At 47.6% G+C, this 14176-nt stretch overlaps 1 protein-coding gene across 1 annotated transcript in view; it reads right to left on the reverse strand.

Moving 5' to 3' along the window:
- col5a3a (collagen, type V, alpha 3a) overlaps window positions 1-14176 on the reverse strand; it is a 52614-nt gene that overhangs the window by 37498 nt on the left and 940 nt on the right. Inside the window, 3 exon segments of the mRNA XM_079746156.1 lie at window positions 3871-4033; window positions 5168-5381; window positions 5958-6125. Coding sequence (XP_079602282.1) covers window positions 3871-4033; window positions 5168-5381; window positions 5958-6125 — 545 coding nt within the window.

The raw sequence follows: 14176 nt of genomic DNA on the forward strand, positions 1-14176 counted from the left end.
AAATCCATGTACGGAGACACATCTAAGAGTCATCTGTGGGACAACAGTCTCTGGTTCAGGTACCGTGAGTTAAGACCGGCCCACTCTTCAGATGTGTCCCTTCATTCAACTTCTAGCTTTGACCACCGAGTTCCAGTCCCCTCCTAACCAGACACTCACCTCTGATTTAATAAATTCTAGGCCTCTAAAAGGAGTCATAACAAAGAAGTCTGGCTTCTCAGTGGGTGACTGCGGAGTGCAGATGTTTCTAAGAATCTACGGCTTACTGCAATAAAACAGCACTTGGTTGGTCCTTAGTTGGTGTTCTGTTTTTGCCTGAAGTGTAACAGATGCTTGTCAGCTAACTCAAAACATCTGACTGCGATTCAACAAAAATCATTAACCAGGGCGGATATATCCACAGCAAGCCTCGACTCGTTTCACTTCATTCTGCAATGATGTGGCTTTTTTCTATGAGAATTGTACTCTGACCGCTTGGATTAAGCCGGCCTCATACAATATTCCCGAAAGGTCAGGGCCTCAACATGTCTTTGCCAGTAATCCTGAAAGTAAGCATTTCGAAAAAGATCAAAAGTGTGTCACGAAATAACACTGACAGGGATTACACCAGCGCACATCAGCGTCAGCGGGCGGGAGCGGCCCGTGAGCAGGGCACTGAGTGGCCAAGCGGGAGCGCAACCCCATCAGGACATTCACTTCCATGTTTTCTTCAGCTCAAAACACATGCAGGGCCTTGCACAACTGAGTGTTGGAGAACGCCGGAGCGATTCGCTGGTTTTTTGGAAGGCAAATCTGGAAGCAATAGAGGCATCAGGGGGCGAGTGCCGTCCCTAGACCCCCAACCCAGGCTCCCACGCTGGGGGAAACAGGGCCGGAACACCGGTCTCCTCCTCGTTCATGTTCTCCTCCCCCAGACCCAGGGAACCCGGGGCCTGGGAACAAGAGGCCTGAACATGAACCGCCCCACTGCATGCTTGTACTCCCCTGGTACTCGCCGGACCCCGGGGGGGGGGGGGGGGGGGGGGATCACACAAAGCTATGCCTCGCAATAAACACAAGCATGTGCACGCACACACAAACAGAAGCATAGAAATGTGTGTTTGTGGACCTACTGGAGTCTGTATGTCTTTAGCTTAGCGCGCACCAATCGGCGAGCTCTGCCTTGCTTTGGGTCCCCTGATACCTCTCTGCCATGGGTCAGAGGCGATGAAGCCTTACATAAACAAACAAGAAAAAAACCAGCAGCTCGCACCAACACCCGACGCATCTCATGGAATAAATTGATCGGTAAGACAAGATGATTCATGGCTATATTAGATGACTCATCCCCAGAAGTACCCATCTTTTTTCTCAAGTCTGTGGGAGGATGAGAAACTGTCCAAAGGGGGGATTTTTTCGGTGTCTTGTCAAGGGCGTCTTGTAGGGCGTTCGGTACAAGGGCGTACGAGTCCGAGCGGTGAGATCGAACTTTAACAGCACACCAAACATGGGCATGTAGCAGGGGCGACGGACCCTTGCCCCCCCACATAAATGTCTCCGCTCGGGGACAGGAATCTGACAGCAATCCGACCACAGCAATCCAGCGTTTCTATTCCCTTTTTTTTTTCCCCTTTTTTTCTATAAGGGAATAGAAAACACTGGTCTTCCTGTCACGGTGCGAGAGCGACAAGGGGGTGGGGTGGGGGGGTGTTGGGGTGTAGAGAATGACTTGGGGGCACGGGAGAAGCAATTAAGGTAATGATAGGACTCAGGCAAACGCAGCTAGGGGAGGGCTAGGGCGCGGACGTCGGCGCGGTGATAGAAGTAGGAATTATCGACAAGGTGAGTAAACCCGGAGGCGTGGTTGCACCCGTGTCAGCGGAAAAGGACATCTGATTCTTCCTGGGTGAAAGTGGGGGAAGTGTGTGTGCGAGCGCATTTATAAGAGAGAGAGAGAGAGAGAGAGAGAGAGAGAGAGAGAGAGAGAGAGAGAGAGAGAGAGAGAGAGAGAGAGAGAGAGAGAGAGAGAGAGAGAGAGAGATAACGCACACACACACACACACACACACACACACACACACACACACACAAAGGAGACAGAGGGAGCGAGAGAGAGACCGAAAAGGGACTGCTAATAAGGCGGTCCCTCAGTACTTTTCCAGGGCTGAAGCTGTGTTATGTTAACGTCGGTGGGGACGGAAGTTTTTATCTGCGTCTCCTCAGGGTGTTCTGGAAGATGGCCTCTTCTAAAAGCCTACAACTTCCATCCTACATCTCTGACTTCCTCCATCTTTTTTAGACTCTTGATCCTACTCTGTACAGACACTGTGCCTAAGGGCATGTGTTGGAGAGAGAGAGAGAGAGAGAGAGAGAGAGAGAGAGAGAGAGAGAGAGAGAGAGAGAGAGAGAGAGAGAGAGGGTTGAGGGGTGTGTGTGTCTGGGGAGGGGGGGGGGGGCGGCTGGTAAGCTGATCTGTTCCAGGCTGTGGGCGACTGATTTAGAGCCAAGTCTCACATGGAACGACAAGGGAACAGAGATTGCGTTTTGTCATGGGAAGCACACAAACCGAGAACTTATGACAATAACAGTCACTCAACCGAAAACAGAGGGACTCAAAGACCGGGGGCTTCCACTTCCACGGTTTAATCCTAACATCCCCGGTTCAAACCGAATATTTCCCCGTACATGAACACCAGCCAATCACACCTGCATACCATGCGGGAATTCCAGCAGAAATAATGACTCCGAACGTAATGACTGTATAACCACAGTGGGGTCGTTCCCCCATGGAACCCTATCCATCCCCGATTACAGATAATAAGGAGCGAGCCTCTGCCGTGCGTTGCCCCAGGGGACGGCTGCAGGAATTCCACCACCAAGGAGTCAAAGGTCTCACGATCACCCGCCATATAAACTCAACACAAACACATACACCCTCCACTGTGGTGGGCTAATGGGCTGAACTATACATTCCCAGAGTCATTATAAGATAGAAGTAGAATGAAAACAGGGACTTGTGGAGTTACTGTTATCTTTTTTTTTTTTGCAATGGCTGGGGAGAGCTCATAGCAGGGTGGGGGTATGGCTCGACAGGTCCCTCGCCACCTCTCCCGCCACGCCCTTTCATTGACCCCCCGCCCCGCCCCTCCCTTCCCTGGTGTACCTGCGTCAACCCTCATCAGGGGTGGCCCGACAGGGGGAACTGTGGGCAACTTAGTCACAGCACATCACACACAAACACATGACGTTAAGCCCAACTCACTCCTCACTGACTCAACCGACTCTGCGTCGGTGTGGCAGACATGTAGCACTTTAGAGAGAATGCGGTTTATTTATGAATGGAAAATAACACCAGTGCATCAAAGCCTTCACGCCAAGTTGCTGGGTGTGGGGTGTGTGTCTGTTTGGGTGTGGGGTGTGGTGTGCGTGTGGGGTGCGTGTGTGGGGTGCGCGGGTGTGTGTGTGTGTGTGTGTGTGTGTGTGTGTGTGTCTGTTTTACTTTATTTAGTCAGACATTTCCTACAACCAATAATTAGACTGCTTCAGAGGATGATTCAAATGGATGAGTCAGTGTCTGGCGTTACCTCCTAATGGTATCACCAAGTTGCTTTTTATTATGTATCCTTATGCATCACCCAGGGACTGGTTGCTATGCAACTACATGACAGCCCAGAATAGTGTATGTTTTAGGTAAAAAAAAAAGGTAACGGTTCGTGACTATGTGCTGGCAACAACGCTTACATAGAAATAATGAGGGGGGGGGGGGGGGGCAGTGAATATTCACATCAACAGCTTGGACAGCAAAAGACGATGCTAAAGTTCATGTCCCGTCTCCCATCCATAGCTGTACTGCCATCAACATAAAGGTGGTCATTCGAGGTGCGCTCCCACCTCAAACACCTCCTCGTCCATCAGGCGTGTCCCGAACACGGTCACGCCCTCCGTGCTGACCACGGCGGCGTCCCCACGCAGCAGATCCAGGGTCTCCATTTTCTCACAGTCCACGTAGAGGGTCACGGTCTTGCCCTGAACGCTGTAGGCTATCCTGTGCCACCTGACATACAGAAATAACACCAGCACAACCACCACAAGTATTAGACAATGCTTTGACAAAGACAAAGGGGATACATACATGAACGGATAGGGGCATCTTGCTCAGGGATGGCTACGAGTAGACGTTGGGGTTTGAAGCCCAAACTTTTGGAGTGGGAGCCAAACGCTTAATAAATGCTAACCACAAGAGAATCCTGCCCCTCTTTAAAAACATATTTTGTTTGTTTGTTGCCTTTATATGCTTTCTTTGTTTGTATTAAATTTCTCACACAAGGCTAAAGAAATTAGAAATTGAACCCCCTATAAAGAAAATACATTTAAAATCCCTACTTGAATGCGGCGTCTAAACGATTAAAAGATTAAAATGTTTGCCGTGATATCTGAATTTGACTTCACTGTACAGATAATTAAATGTCACGGCAAATCCCACTGTTCAGTATATGAATTACTTTCATGCTCCGTTTCATCTTTCCCTATAGTAACCTTTGAGACTAATATATATGCTAAAAGACAACAGGAAGACATAATTACAATGTACATATAAATAATAAGCAGCCCGATAACTGCTTGAATCAGAGGGTGGGATTGTGTGAAGCAAAATGACAAAACACAAGGAAACGACAAAGACTCTGGGAACTGTGATGGATGGAGTTTGCAGCTCCATAAAGTAGCTAATACACCTGAAGATGGAGTCAAGTGTATTGATAACCTATTGCATACATTAACGTCCGTTTCCCTGTCTGGGCCTCAATGCCAAGAATCCCTCCTCTTGCAACCGTTCGGGGTACTAAATAATCGGAAATGTTGTGATAGCAATGCAAAGAAAATCTGCAGATACGACAAAACCAGTCTTTGTGGCCTGTCCAGCCTTCGATCTTACGGGGTAAATCCTAGGCCCAAGTGGCCCAGAGACTAATTAGATCTGCAGAACAGGCAGATAATAGATCTGGATACACAACTCCTTAGTGCTAAGCAAGCAGGATGAAGATATCTGACTAAATATAAATATATATATATATATATATATATATATATATATATATATATATATACATATATTAAAATAACACAGGCTCAGCGATATCTATAGAAATCGACAAGGGAGTGAAGGCCAAACACGGGGCCTAATCCTCACTTTCCGTCGGCCAGATTGATTTTCTTGAACGTGGGGTAGTCCTCTGGCGGGGGGAGTCCCCGGTGGTCTTCGTACAGGAACACGGGGGAGCGTCCCACCTCCAGGCCCAGCTGCTGCGCCCCCTGCTGGTCGTACACGGACAGCAGGAAGAACTGGGTGTCCTTCGTGGCTCTCAGGGTGGTCATCAGGGAGAAGTCCTCCGGGAACGGGGAGTCTGGGAGGGTGTTTATGGGGGATACGTTCATCAATGAGAGCGGAGGGAGCGGGGGAGAGCTGATGGGACCGATGGAATGGGAACACACCGTTGGAGAGGAGAGGATGAAAGAGGAGAAGAAATGAGGGGAAAGTTAAAAGGTGTGTGTGTGTGTGGGGGGGGGGGGGGGGAGTAAAGAGAAAAGTAAAGGAAAGAAATAAGTAGGTAAAGAAGGGGCATTAAGATGAGGTAAGAGGAATAAAATAAAGTAAGGGAGGAAAGGAGGGGAAAGGAAAGAAGGAGAGGAAAGGAAAATAAAGGAAAGGACAGGAGAGGAGGGGAGGGGAGGGGAGAGAAAAAGAAAATAGAAGAAATAGAGGAGAGTAGCAGAAGTTTGAGGATAGGAGAAGGAACATGTTGTAGGAACAGTTGCTAGAGCACACAGCGTGTAGCAACATAATCCTAACACGCAGAGCCCCTAACTGACTGAAGATGATGATAGATTTTGATTATGAAACAAGTGCAGGTCGTAACATATCATAACACGGCATGACAGGACCATAGTAGTTGGACGTGATGTAGTATTGTATTGGGTACCGGGGAAGAGCTGTTTGGTTGGGGCGCTGAGCTGGATCCTTCTGTTTATCCTGTACGCCAGGTCCGCTTCCTCCAAGCCCTTCCTGTTGGTACAGAGGCCAGAGTCCAAGGCGACGCCCTCCATGCCCTCTGACAGCTCCAGCACACGCAGCACATCGATGTGGTCGGCTGAGGGAGACACAGCATCCACAACGAGAGTCAACGGTCAGCAGGTAAAGACACAAAAGTTCAAAGCGTTTCTGTGGTTCTTTGTGCTTCAGAATTGTGCATCTCCATGTTTTCTGCAACTGTGCATTTGACTGTTAAAAAAAAAAAGAAATTAATTAAACTGTTTCTAAATCTTTTATTTATTCTCTGAACGTCACGTTTCCCTTTTGATCCAGTTTCCCCCGTTGCACAAATGTTGTGTTTCAAAAACATCGACGGCAGCAACCCGACGATTCATTCATTTTATTTCACTGCACAGTAAGTGTGACTTTGTTGTCGTCTGGCTGAGTTAAGTGCTGGTTGTTAGCCAGGGAAGGGGACATTCAGGGTTTAGAGCAGCTTGAAAATGGCTTTTAAAGAGCGGCTTCCTGTTTCTGGGCGTCCCCCCACCCCCATTCCCCGCCCGCCTCCTATGTCAGAGAAGTGGCTGCAGGTGGCCAGCCTCCTGTGGTGGTTATTATGGGCCGGGGAGGAGGAGGAGGTGGAGGAGGAGATGGTAGCCACCAGTCTCACTGATAATCCTAGCAGCAGTGGCAGTGGCAGCAGCAGCGGCAGCAGAACACCTGACAGCTGGCACCTGCCTAGTGCGTTGGGAGTCTGGCTGTGTGCCAGACAGAAGAACCCCCCCCATGGGCTTTTATTCTTCTTCAGCGGAACAAGATCTTCCAGGCATGAAAGAATACTAGTGCAGAGCTTGATACGGGCGCACAGCTTGCTTAAAAGTTTTGCTGAAAGGGCTGGGTGACCCATTGAGAGAAAAAGATCAGACAAATTTTGTTTTTTTTGTCGTGGACGTTCACGTTGTCAGAAATGGTGTATGCATAATTCAATTGCCAATTAAACACAGCCAATGGCTATATGTCTATTATGAGGAAGAATTTAGGGTTTAAATAAAAATAAATAAACATTGTTTGGCGGTGACATTTACTGTCCAGCCTTTAATAGGAATAGGTTGGCAGTGATATCCACCCCCTACTATAACTCTGCCACTGGCGATCCAGTTTTATAGTATATCGTCAAGTTTAATACCCTTTAAAACTACCCCTATAATATTCTTATATGCTGATTTGGGCTAAAAGAGAAACGGAAGACATCATTGAAGCTCCTTCGCCATGCCACAAAACTAAATCTCTAGATGATCTGGTCTCGCGGCGGGGGGGACGATCCATAGTGATACATCGCCCAAGCTCTAATCACTAAACAGTGAACAGTGTATTTAATTAAAGGGAAGGTTTCCTCGGTCACTGCTCCGTGGCGGCTGGAGGGTTGTGTTATGAGAGGAGCGGTGATGAAGTGCCGTCGTGAGTGTAAAGCCGGGATCAGAACTTCTTGTGCAGTCCCCCTGCGGCCCCTCCCGTCTGGGACGCTGTGCATGGATGCGATTAAGCACATAGTGTTCAGGGCCATGTGAAATAAAGTCCAACTCCTGTAGTTTCTCACATCTCCTTATCTTTGGGACCCTTTGATTAAAACACCCGGAGAGAGCTGGGCGCTGTTGGAATATGTTTATTTGATCTCACCATTGCATTGCCTTGGGAGTTATTTATTCTTGGACTAAGGAGCCACATGTTGCATGCAGCTTTGGGCTCATTTGCTTAGTCCCACAGCAAGGCGAGAGACATGCAAATAGGTTACGCTGTCAATTTCCAGCGGTCCTACAACGGAAACCATAAGGCTCGGGGTCTACACAGCAACAGCAACAATACCACCTAATTGGATGGTAAACAAGCCAAACGGACTGTTAAATAGCTACAAACTAGTGATACTAATACGATTGACTCAACAAACGTTTATTTGCCACCAACTTCCCAAATAAATAAACTGGCATTGTGACAATGAACCGAGAACTAACAACCGATAAATAATGCATTGTGTCAGCGTTCAGTATGCATTTCTCTCTTTCTTGTCCCATTGTGTTATATTGGAACCCTTGAAAACTAGACAGCTATCATAAAATAAAAATATCAAACAGTCTTTCCCTCACAATTATTTTTCTCTCTCTCTCTCTCTCTCTCTCTCTCTCTCTCTCTCTCTCTCTCTCTCTCTCTCTCTCTCTCTCTCTCTCTCTCTCTCTCTCTCTCTTCTCTCTCTCTCTCTCTCTCTCTCTCTCTCTCTCTCTCTCTCTCTCTCTCTCTCTCTCTCTCTCGTTGAAGGGGATGGGGTCAAGAGGAGAACATGTTTAGTACAGCCACAACATGTTCTAATGGGCCGCAGCGTGTTACCAATTATATCAGACCTCTGGGTTTCTGTCCATCCATTAGCAGGAGCACCTGACCGATGACCTCAAAACAATCTTACTCAATCACCTGTACTGGAAAGCTACCGAGGCAAGGCTTATCGCCGGTGTGGACAGACAGAATCAACGCAACTGTTACAAACGCACGTGCACACACACGTACACCCACACTTCGTCACTTACAAGTCTTAACTAAGTCTTAAAGTCAAATTCTGTATGCGGATGAATGGACATCAAATATTTCTCCATTGCCATCATCTCAACAACACAACCCGCCACCCACTCCACCCCCACCCTAGGCCGAATGCCAGGGTGCCATCTGAATCGACCCTCAACTATTGATGAAAGGTGTGTGTGTGTGTGTGTGTGTGTGTGTGTGTGTGTGTGTGTGTGTGTGTGTGTGTGTGTGTGTGTGTGTGTGTGTGTGTGTGTGTGTGTGTGTGTGTGTGTGTGTGTGTGTGCGTGTCTTGGACCTATGTGTGTCACCTGAAGTGCTGCCAAACAATCTGTAGCCTGGAGTCATTGCTGCCTGAGCAAGGGTTACTTGCATCTCATTTGTATTATGATGCTGGATGCATCTAATGATGGATTTATGATGATGCTGGATGTATGATGATGCTGGATGTATCGAATGCTTGTTGTATCTAATGCTGGCTGTATCTGAGGCTGGATGTATCTGATGCTTATTGTATATAATCTTAATAATGCTGGACGTATGATGATGCTTGTTGTATCTGATGCTGGATGCATCTAATGCTGGATGTAATACGATGCTGGATGTATGTTGACACTGGATCTATCTGATGCTGGATGTCGGTCCTTTATGGTGAGTCTGGGAAATGTGGATGTTCATGATTCTCATCGGTTAGGGGAACCTTCTCTCTCAGCCTTTAGCCTTGAGTGGGCCAAACAAGAGGCAGGGGAAGACACACCTTAATGTCAAGGATGTGAATGCTGTGCTGTAAAGTTTTGGGTGGATGTCCTGAATAACTTCCAAGATCACAGCTCAGTGAAACAAAGCAGGAGTGCTGAGAACCTTCGTAAAAACCCAACACTCCCCACCACAGTCAAGTGATAAAAATGCACTCTGTAACAATTATTACATGCCACAAAACCCAACAGTGTCCCCTCCATTACTTTTTAAGTAGTTATTCAATTTCACGCTTGACTTTTTCTTATTTTTTGGGTTAAAACTTGGCTTCTTAGTACCGACTTGCCCTCTATACAAGAATATGACATCATCACCCCCTAAATGCTGACCCCATACAGTCCTGTTCTGGTATCTGATGAGGGAAAGGGCCCCCCAAATGTGGCCCACCCCCCCGTCAGTCACAGACGGCGTTGTGTCTCCACGAAAGGTCACACATTGCTCTGTACAGCTGTGGGACACTGACGACGCCGGCACCGTCGCTCTTTCCGCGTCCCGCCGGCGGCCAATCGCAAGCAGCGCCGGGATCCTCTGGCCTTTACATACAAGGACATAATGTGTCCTCTGTTGCTCCTTCGACACACCGCGAGAACCCACGGCCTTCGAACGCATTCCTTATGACTCACACCACCTCCACTCCCAAGTCTCGTCTATGAGGAATACCGCTCTCTCTGGCGCACACATGCACACGCACGCACACAAAAGTGGCCCTTTTAAAAACCATTGGACCAAGTGGAAGAAGAGGGGGGGGGGGGGGGGGCGTTGACCGCTATTATGACATAAAAGTGGAAGTTCCCACAGTATTTGAGAATAACCCCCCCCCCCACACACACACACACAGCAAGAAGAAAATATGTGGTTTTTTTTGTGTGTCTCTCAAAACCGCAGCACAGCATTTGCACACAATTCTTGATAGACACAACCACACATTCACCCTCTATAATTGGAAACATAGATGACGTAACAATATGGAGCCCACAGGCGCAACCGTATAAAAAAAACACACACCCATACTTGGCATAATAAACCTTTCAATAAATACATTAAATGGGATATAATGTATATGCTTCAACTTTGTTTCTGGTTGAGTATCAAAACAATATATTTAGAGTACAATTTATAAGAAAACACAAATCTGTAGAATAACTACGGTTAATTGAATAAAGAAGTTCTAACCAAAGGGCCAGCTGGGGTTTACATTGGGTTTATCAGCTTAGCTAGGACGCAAAAAAAAAGGAGGTCTGTAGTGTGATATTAATCGTGCTGATTAGGACTTTGAATCGAGGCTGCTTTCACTTAACACAAACACACACAGACTCACACTCACACACACACCCAAACAGGAGGTTGGGAGCCAGTCAAACCAGTGGTTGTGTGGGAAAACCAGTTGGAATGCATCCACAGAACCTCTCCTTTGCTCCACACAGCTTCACTCTCTCCTTCCCTGTAGCGTGCTAACATCGATATATCAACATATAGGAAACGTGTGAACCATGTGTGTCCCGATATGGAGTCAAATCAGTCAAGTGTATAGTCACGATCACTTCTCAAAACCAGGACCTGTGCCGTTTCTCTGCTATTGCACACTGAACTGATTGCGCCGACAGACAGACCCAGATGCATGTCTAGTTCTGTTTCTCAAACATAGACAGCTGTGATTAGCATGTTGAGAATGCTTGAATATGGGTCAGCAGGATAAGTCCTTGGTTTCCCCAGCTCACATGCATGGCCGCTCGCCTTAAGATGCTGGCACAGAGTAGTAGAAAATGCGGTAGAACATTCCCTTCCATTTCACATCGGTGCGGATTTGGTCCACTTCCTTGGCTCGTTCTGTTCATGTTTGTGCTCAGCGTGACAAAGCAAAGAGCTGTTGGGCCCACGGAGAAAACACGTGTGGGTTTCTCACACACACACACACACACACACACACACACACACACACACACAACTTAGCCACCCACTCAGTCAATCACACACGAAGAAGCAGGCAGAAGGCAAGGGAACATCTCCATGCAAAACATACAAGCACACACATGAGCAGAAATTATTTGTTTCTGGTCAACTACAAGCCCATCACTCATTGTCTCCGATGTAACAACACACAAAGCACAGAAAGCATTGAAAGCAAAATCACTCCACCACACAAGACGCACTCACATTCTTCCAGGGCAGCTGTTCATTCACGACTTTTCAAACCAAAAAAAAGCGATGTCACTTACGCCCCAAAGCAATGCCCCGTTTGCTGCTTTGACATAAAGTAGTCAGACCTCCTGAGGTTAACAACCTGTTGTCTGGGCTGTAGGACAGAGTTCAGAGAGAGGGAGGTTAACGAAATGAAAGGAGGGCACCAGGCGTGGTCATCATGTCACCGGGGTAGACTTGCGCTGCGCTGAAAAGGTAACAGATGGCTCTGGAAGGAGGGGCCATCAGGCCCACCTGGGGACTGTGTCTACAAGTGTGGATATGAGCGGGGCGAACTGGTCACCCACTCAGGGCAGCTGACATGTTATAAAAAATTAAACAAAACAACTACAGAGACAGCTCTAGTGATGAATGCTCTTTACTGTTCTAAAGGGAGCCATCCAAGCTGATGCCACAGAGAAACAGCCAGATAGGGAAGGGAGGCAGGACTGGGGGAAGTTTGGACGGGCTCCTGGCCTTCTGCAGGCCAGATGTTTATGGCACTCTATAGGATAAAGAGATGATCCATGAGATGGTTAAGCATCATTTCTGCACTTTAGAGACTTGGAATTCCCCCAATAGAAAGGCCCAACATCATTCCTAAAAGCTGCAGGCCTGTGATGAGGTCACGGGCCAGTCAAACACCATCCCCAGTGAGGGCCCCTACAGGCGGGCTCCACTCTCTCTCATTTGTTTGCATTTGTCCTTCTCTCATTTTCCGGCTGGATCAAAGGAGGACCGGGGCCCTGTCGCTACCCTGTGGGGGGGGGGGGGTTTTGGTGCAGGATTCAGGGTTGGTTTGCTGGATCAAATAGGAAACAGGGAGAGAATGCATGCATGAAAACCTCTCTCTTCCGTCCAGTCAAAACAGGGGCGTGTCAGATGGTGGTGGATGTAAACAAACTCTTAAAATGTTTGATAGATCCACGCACGTTGCTGTGGCGTGGTTCGTAGAGCACATGTAACGAAAACAGGAGGGGGGGCCGGGGGGGTAGCAAGAAAAATGTTGATGAGGCAGAGGAACAAAGCATTCGCTAGGCTGTAGATTTGCGAGGGAGAAAGTCTCACTTCCTGTCATCAGGCATGACTACAAAGTCCATTCGCGCTGATCCAAAACTCACAGAGCCGGCATATGGGAAAACATTCATAAACTGAAACGCGCATGTGCGCACCTTGCAAGCAGACAAAACACGCAGGCACAGAGTGAAACACACGCACACATAAACATCCTCCCTCACACATACAAACAATCGCGCATATAAACACACGCATACAAATACACACTCACACAGATTCACTCTGGTGTGCACAATCACAGCAGACAATACTGAGCACTTTGATAGCTGCAGCGCCATATGTACCAAACGATCTCCCTCTCTTTCTCCCCCTGCTCTCTCTCCCTCTCTATCACACTCCCTCCATCGCTCTCTCTCTCTCGGCCACTGTTCCAGCCTTCATTAGGGCTCTCTCGACTAAATCGCTTCCATGTGGCAGGCAATTGTCTGTGATTTAGGCCACTGCTAGTCTGCACAGCGTCTCTTCTCATCAACACTTTTCAGAACCCCCACCCCCCTTCTGAAAAAATTCGAACAATAAGCCCCTTTAAAAAAGTGAAGGGGGATGTGTGTGTGTGTGTGTGCAAACAAGGCATCTTTCTAAACTCCTGGTGACCATAGGGTTAACTAGCTAACTTCTGCTGTTGAGGCATGCCTACTTTGTTTTCGTTTTCTTTATTCGTCAAATTGGCGATCTATAAAGGACAGCACCTGTAAGAACACAGTGTGGAGAGGATGAGCTGAGAACATGGGCGCAAGGCGGGGGGGGGGACAGAAGGCTCTCTCATCTGACGCCCCTCTGGAAGTACTGTAGAGACTAAGCAGCGTGGGCGGCAAGCAGGAAACACAATGCAACGTGCACATGCCGGTTTGTTAATGGCTATCTTAGGAATCACAGATCTGAGGGAAAATGAATTTGTTTTAGTGCTTTGCTTGCTGAACAAGCCCCGAAAAGACAGCAAATGTGGTCGTTTTATGTGCACGCAACCCACACACACAAACTCATTAGGGTTTGCTATGGCATATAGGGTTGTTATGGCAGGTAGCAACAAGTGTTAACAAAAGTTAAAAGTAAATACACAGATTCTTCTTTGCGCCTGTCGATAAGGTCGGTTTGGAAACGTAAATATTCCCTAGACATAATATTCCCCATAATACATTCCAGCAGTAGCCCGAAGGCCTACAGTGCAGTGATGCAGAATAAAGTGGAGAAAATCTGTTGAGAAAATCTGAATTTGAATGTAAATATCCACTAACCTATAAAGTTAGCCAACTTTATGCCAGCAGCAGGCATAGGCCTATATGCCTAAGTGACAGTGCAGGGCTGTCCGCACAACATTATCGTATATGATCGAATACTAGTATAAGCTGTAAAGAGCGTTAGCAGTAGGCACCTTCCTTTCCAAAAAGTTAAGGGAGCCGTCGTGATCCACATTAAACAGATCCATGGCAGGAATTTTAATCTACTGCAGTGGGTGAGCGTTTCAGCCGCTCACCTATTTCTCAGACCAACGCTAAACCACTTCACGGTAAACCGACGCAGATCACGAGCAAACTCAAACATGACATCATCATCGTCACATCTCCTCCAGCTGAGGGCTTGGCCCATTCT

Source organism: Pollachius pollachius (genome assembly GCF_949987615.1).
Source record: "Pollachius pollachius genome assembly, chromosome: 11".
NCBI lineage: Eukaryota > Metazoa > Chordata > Actinopteri > Gadiformes > Gadidae > Pollachius > Pollachius pollachius.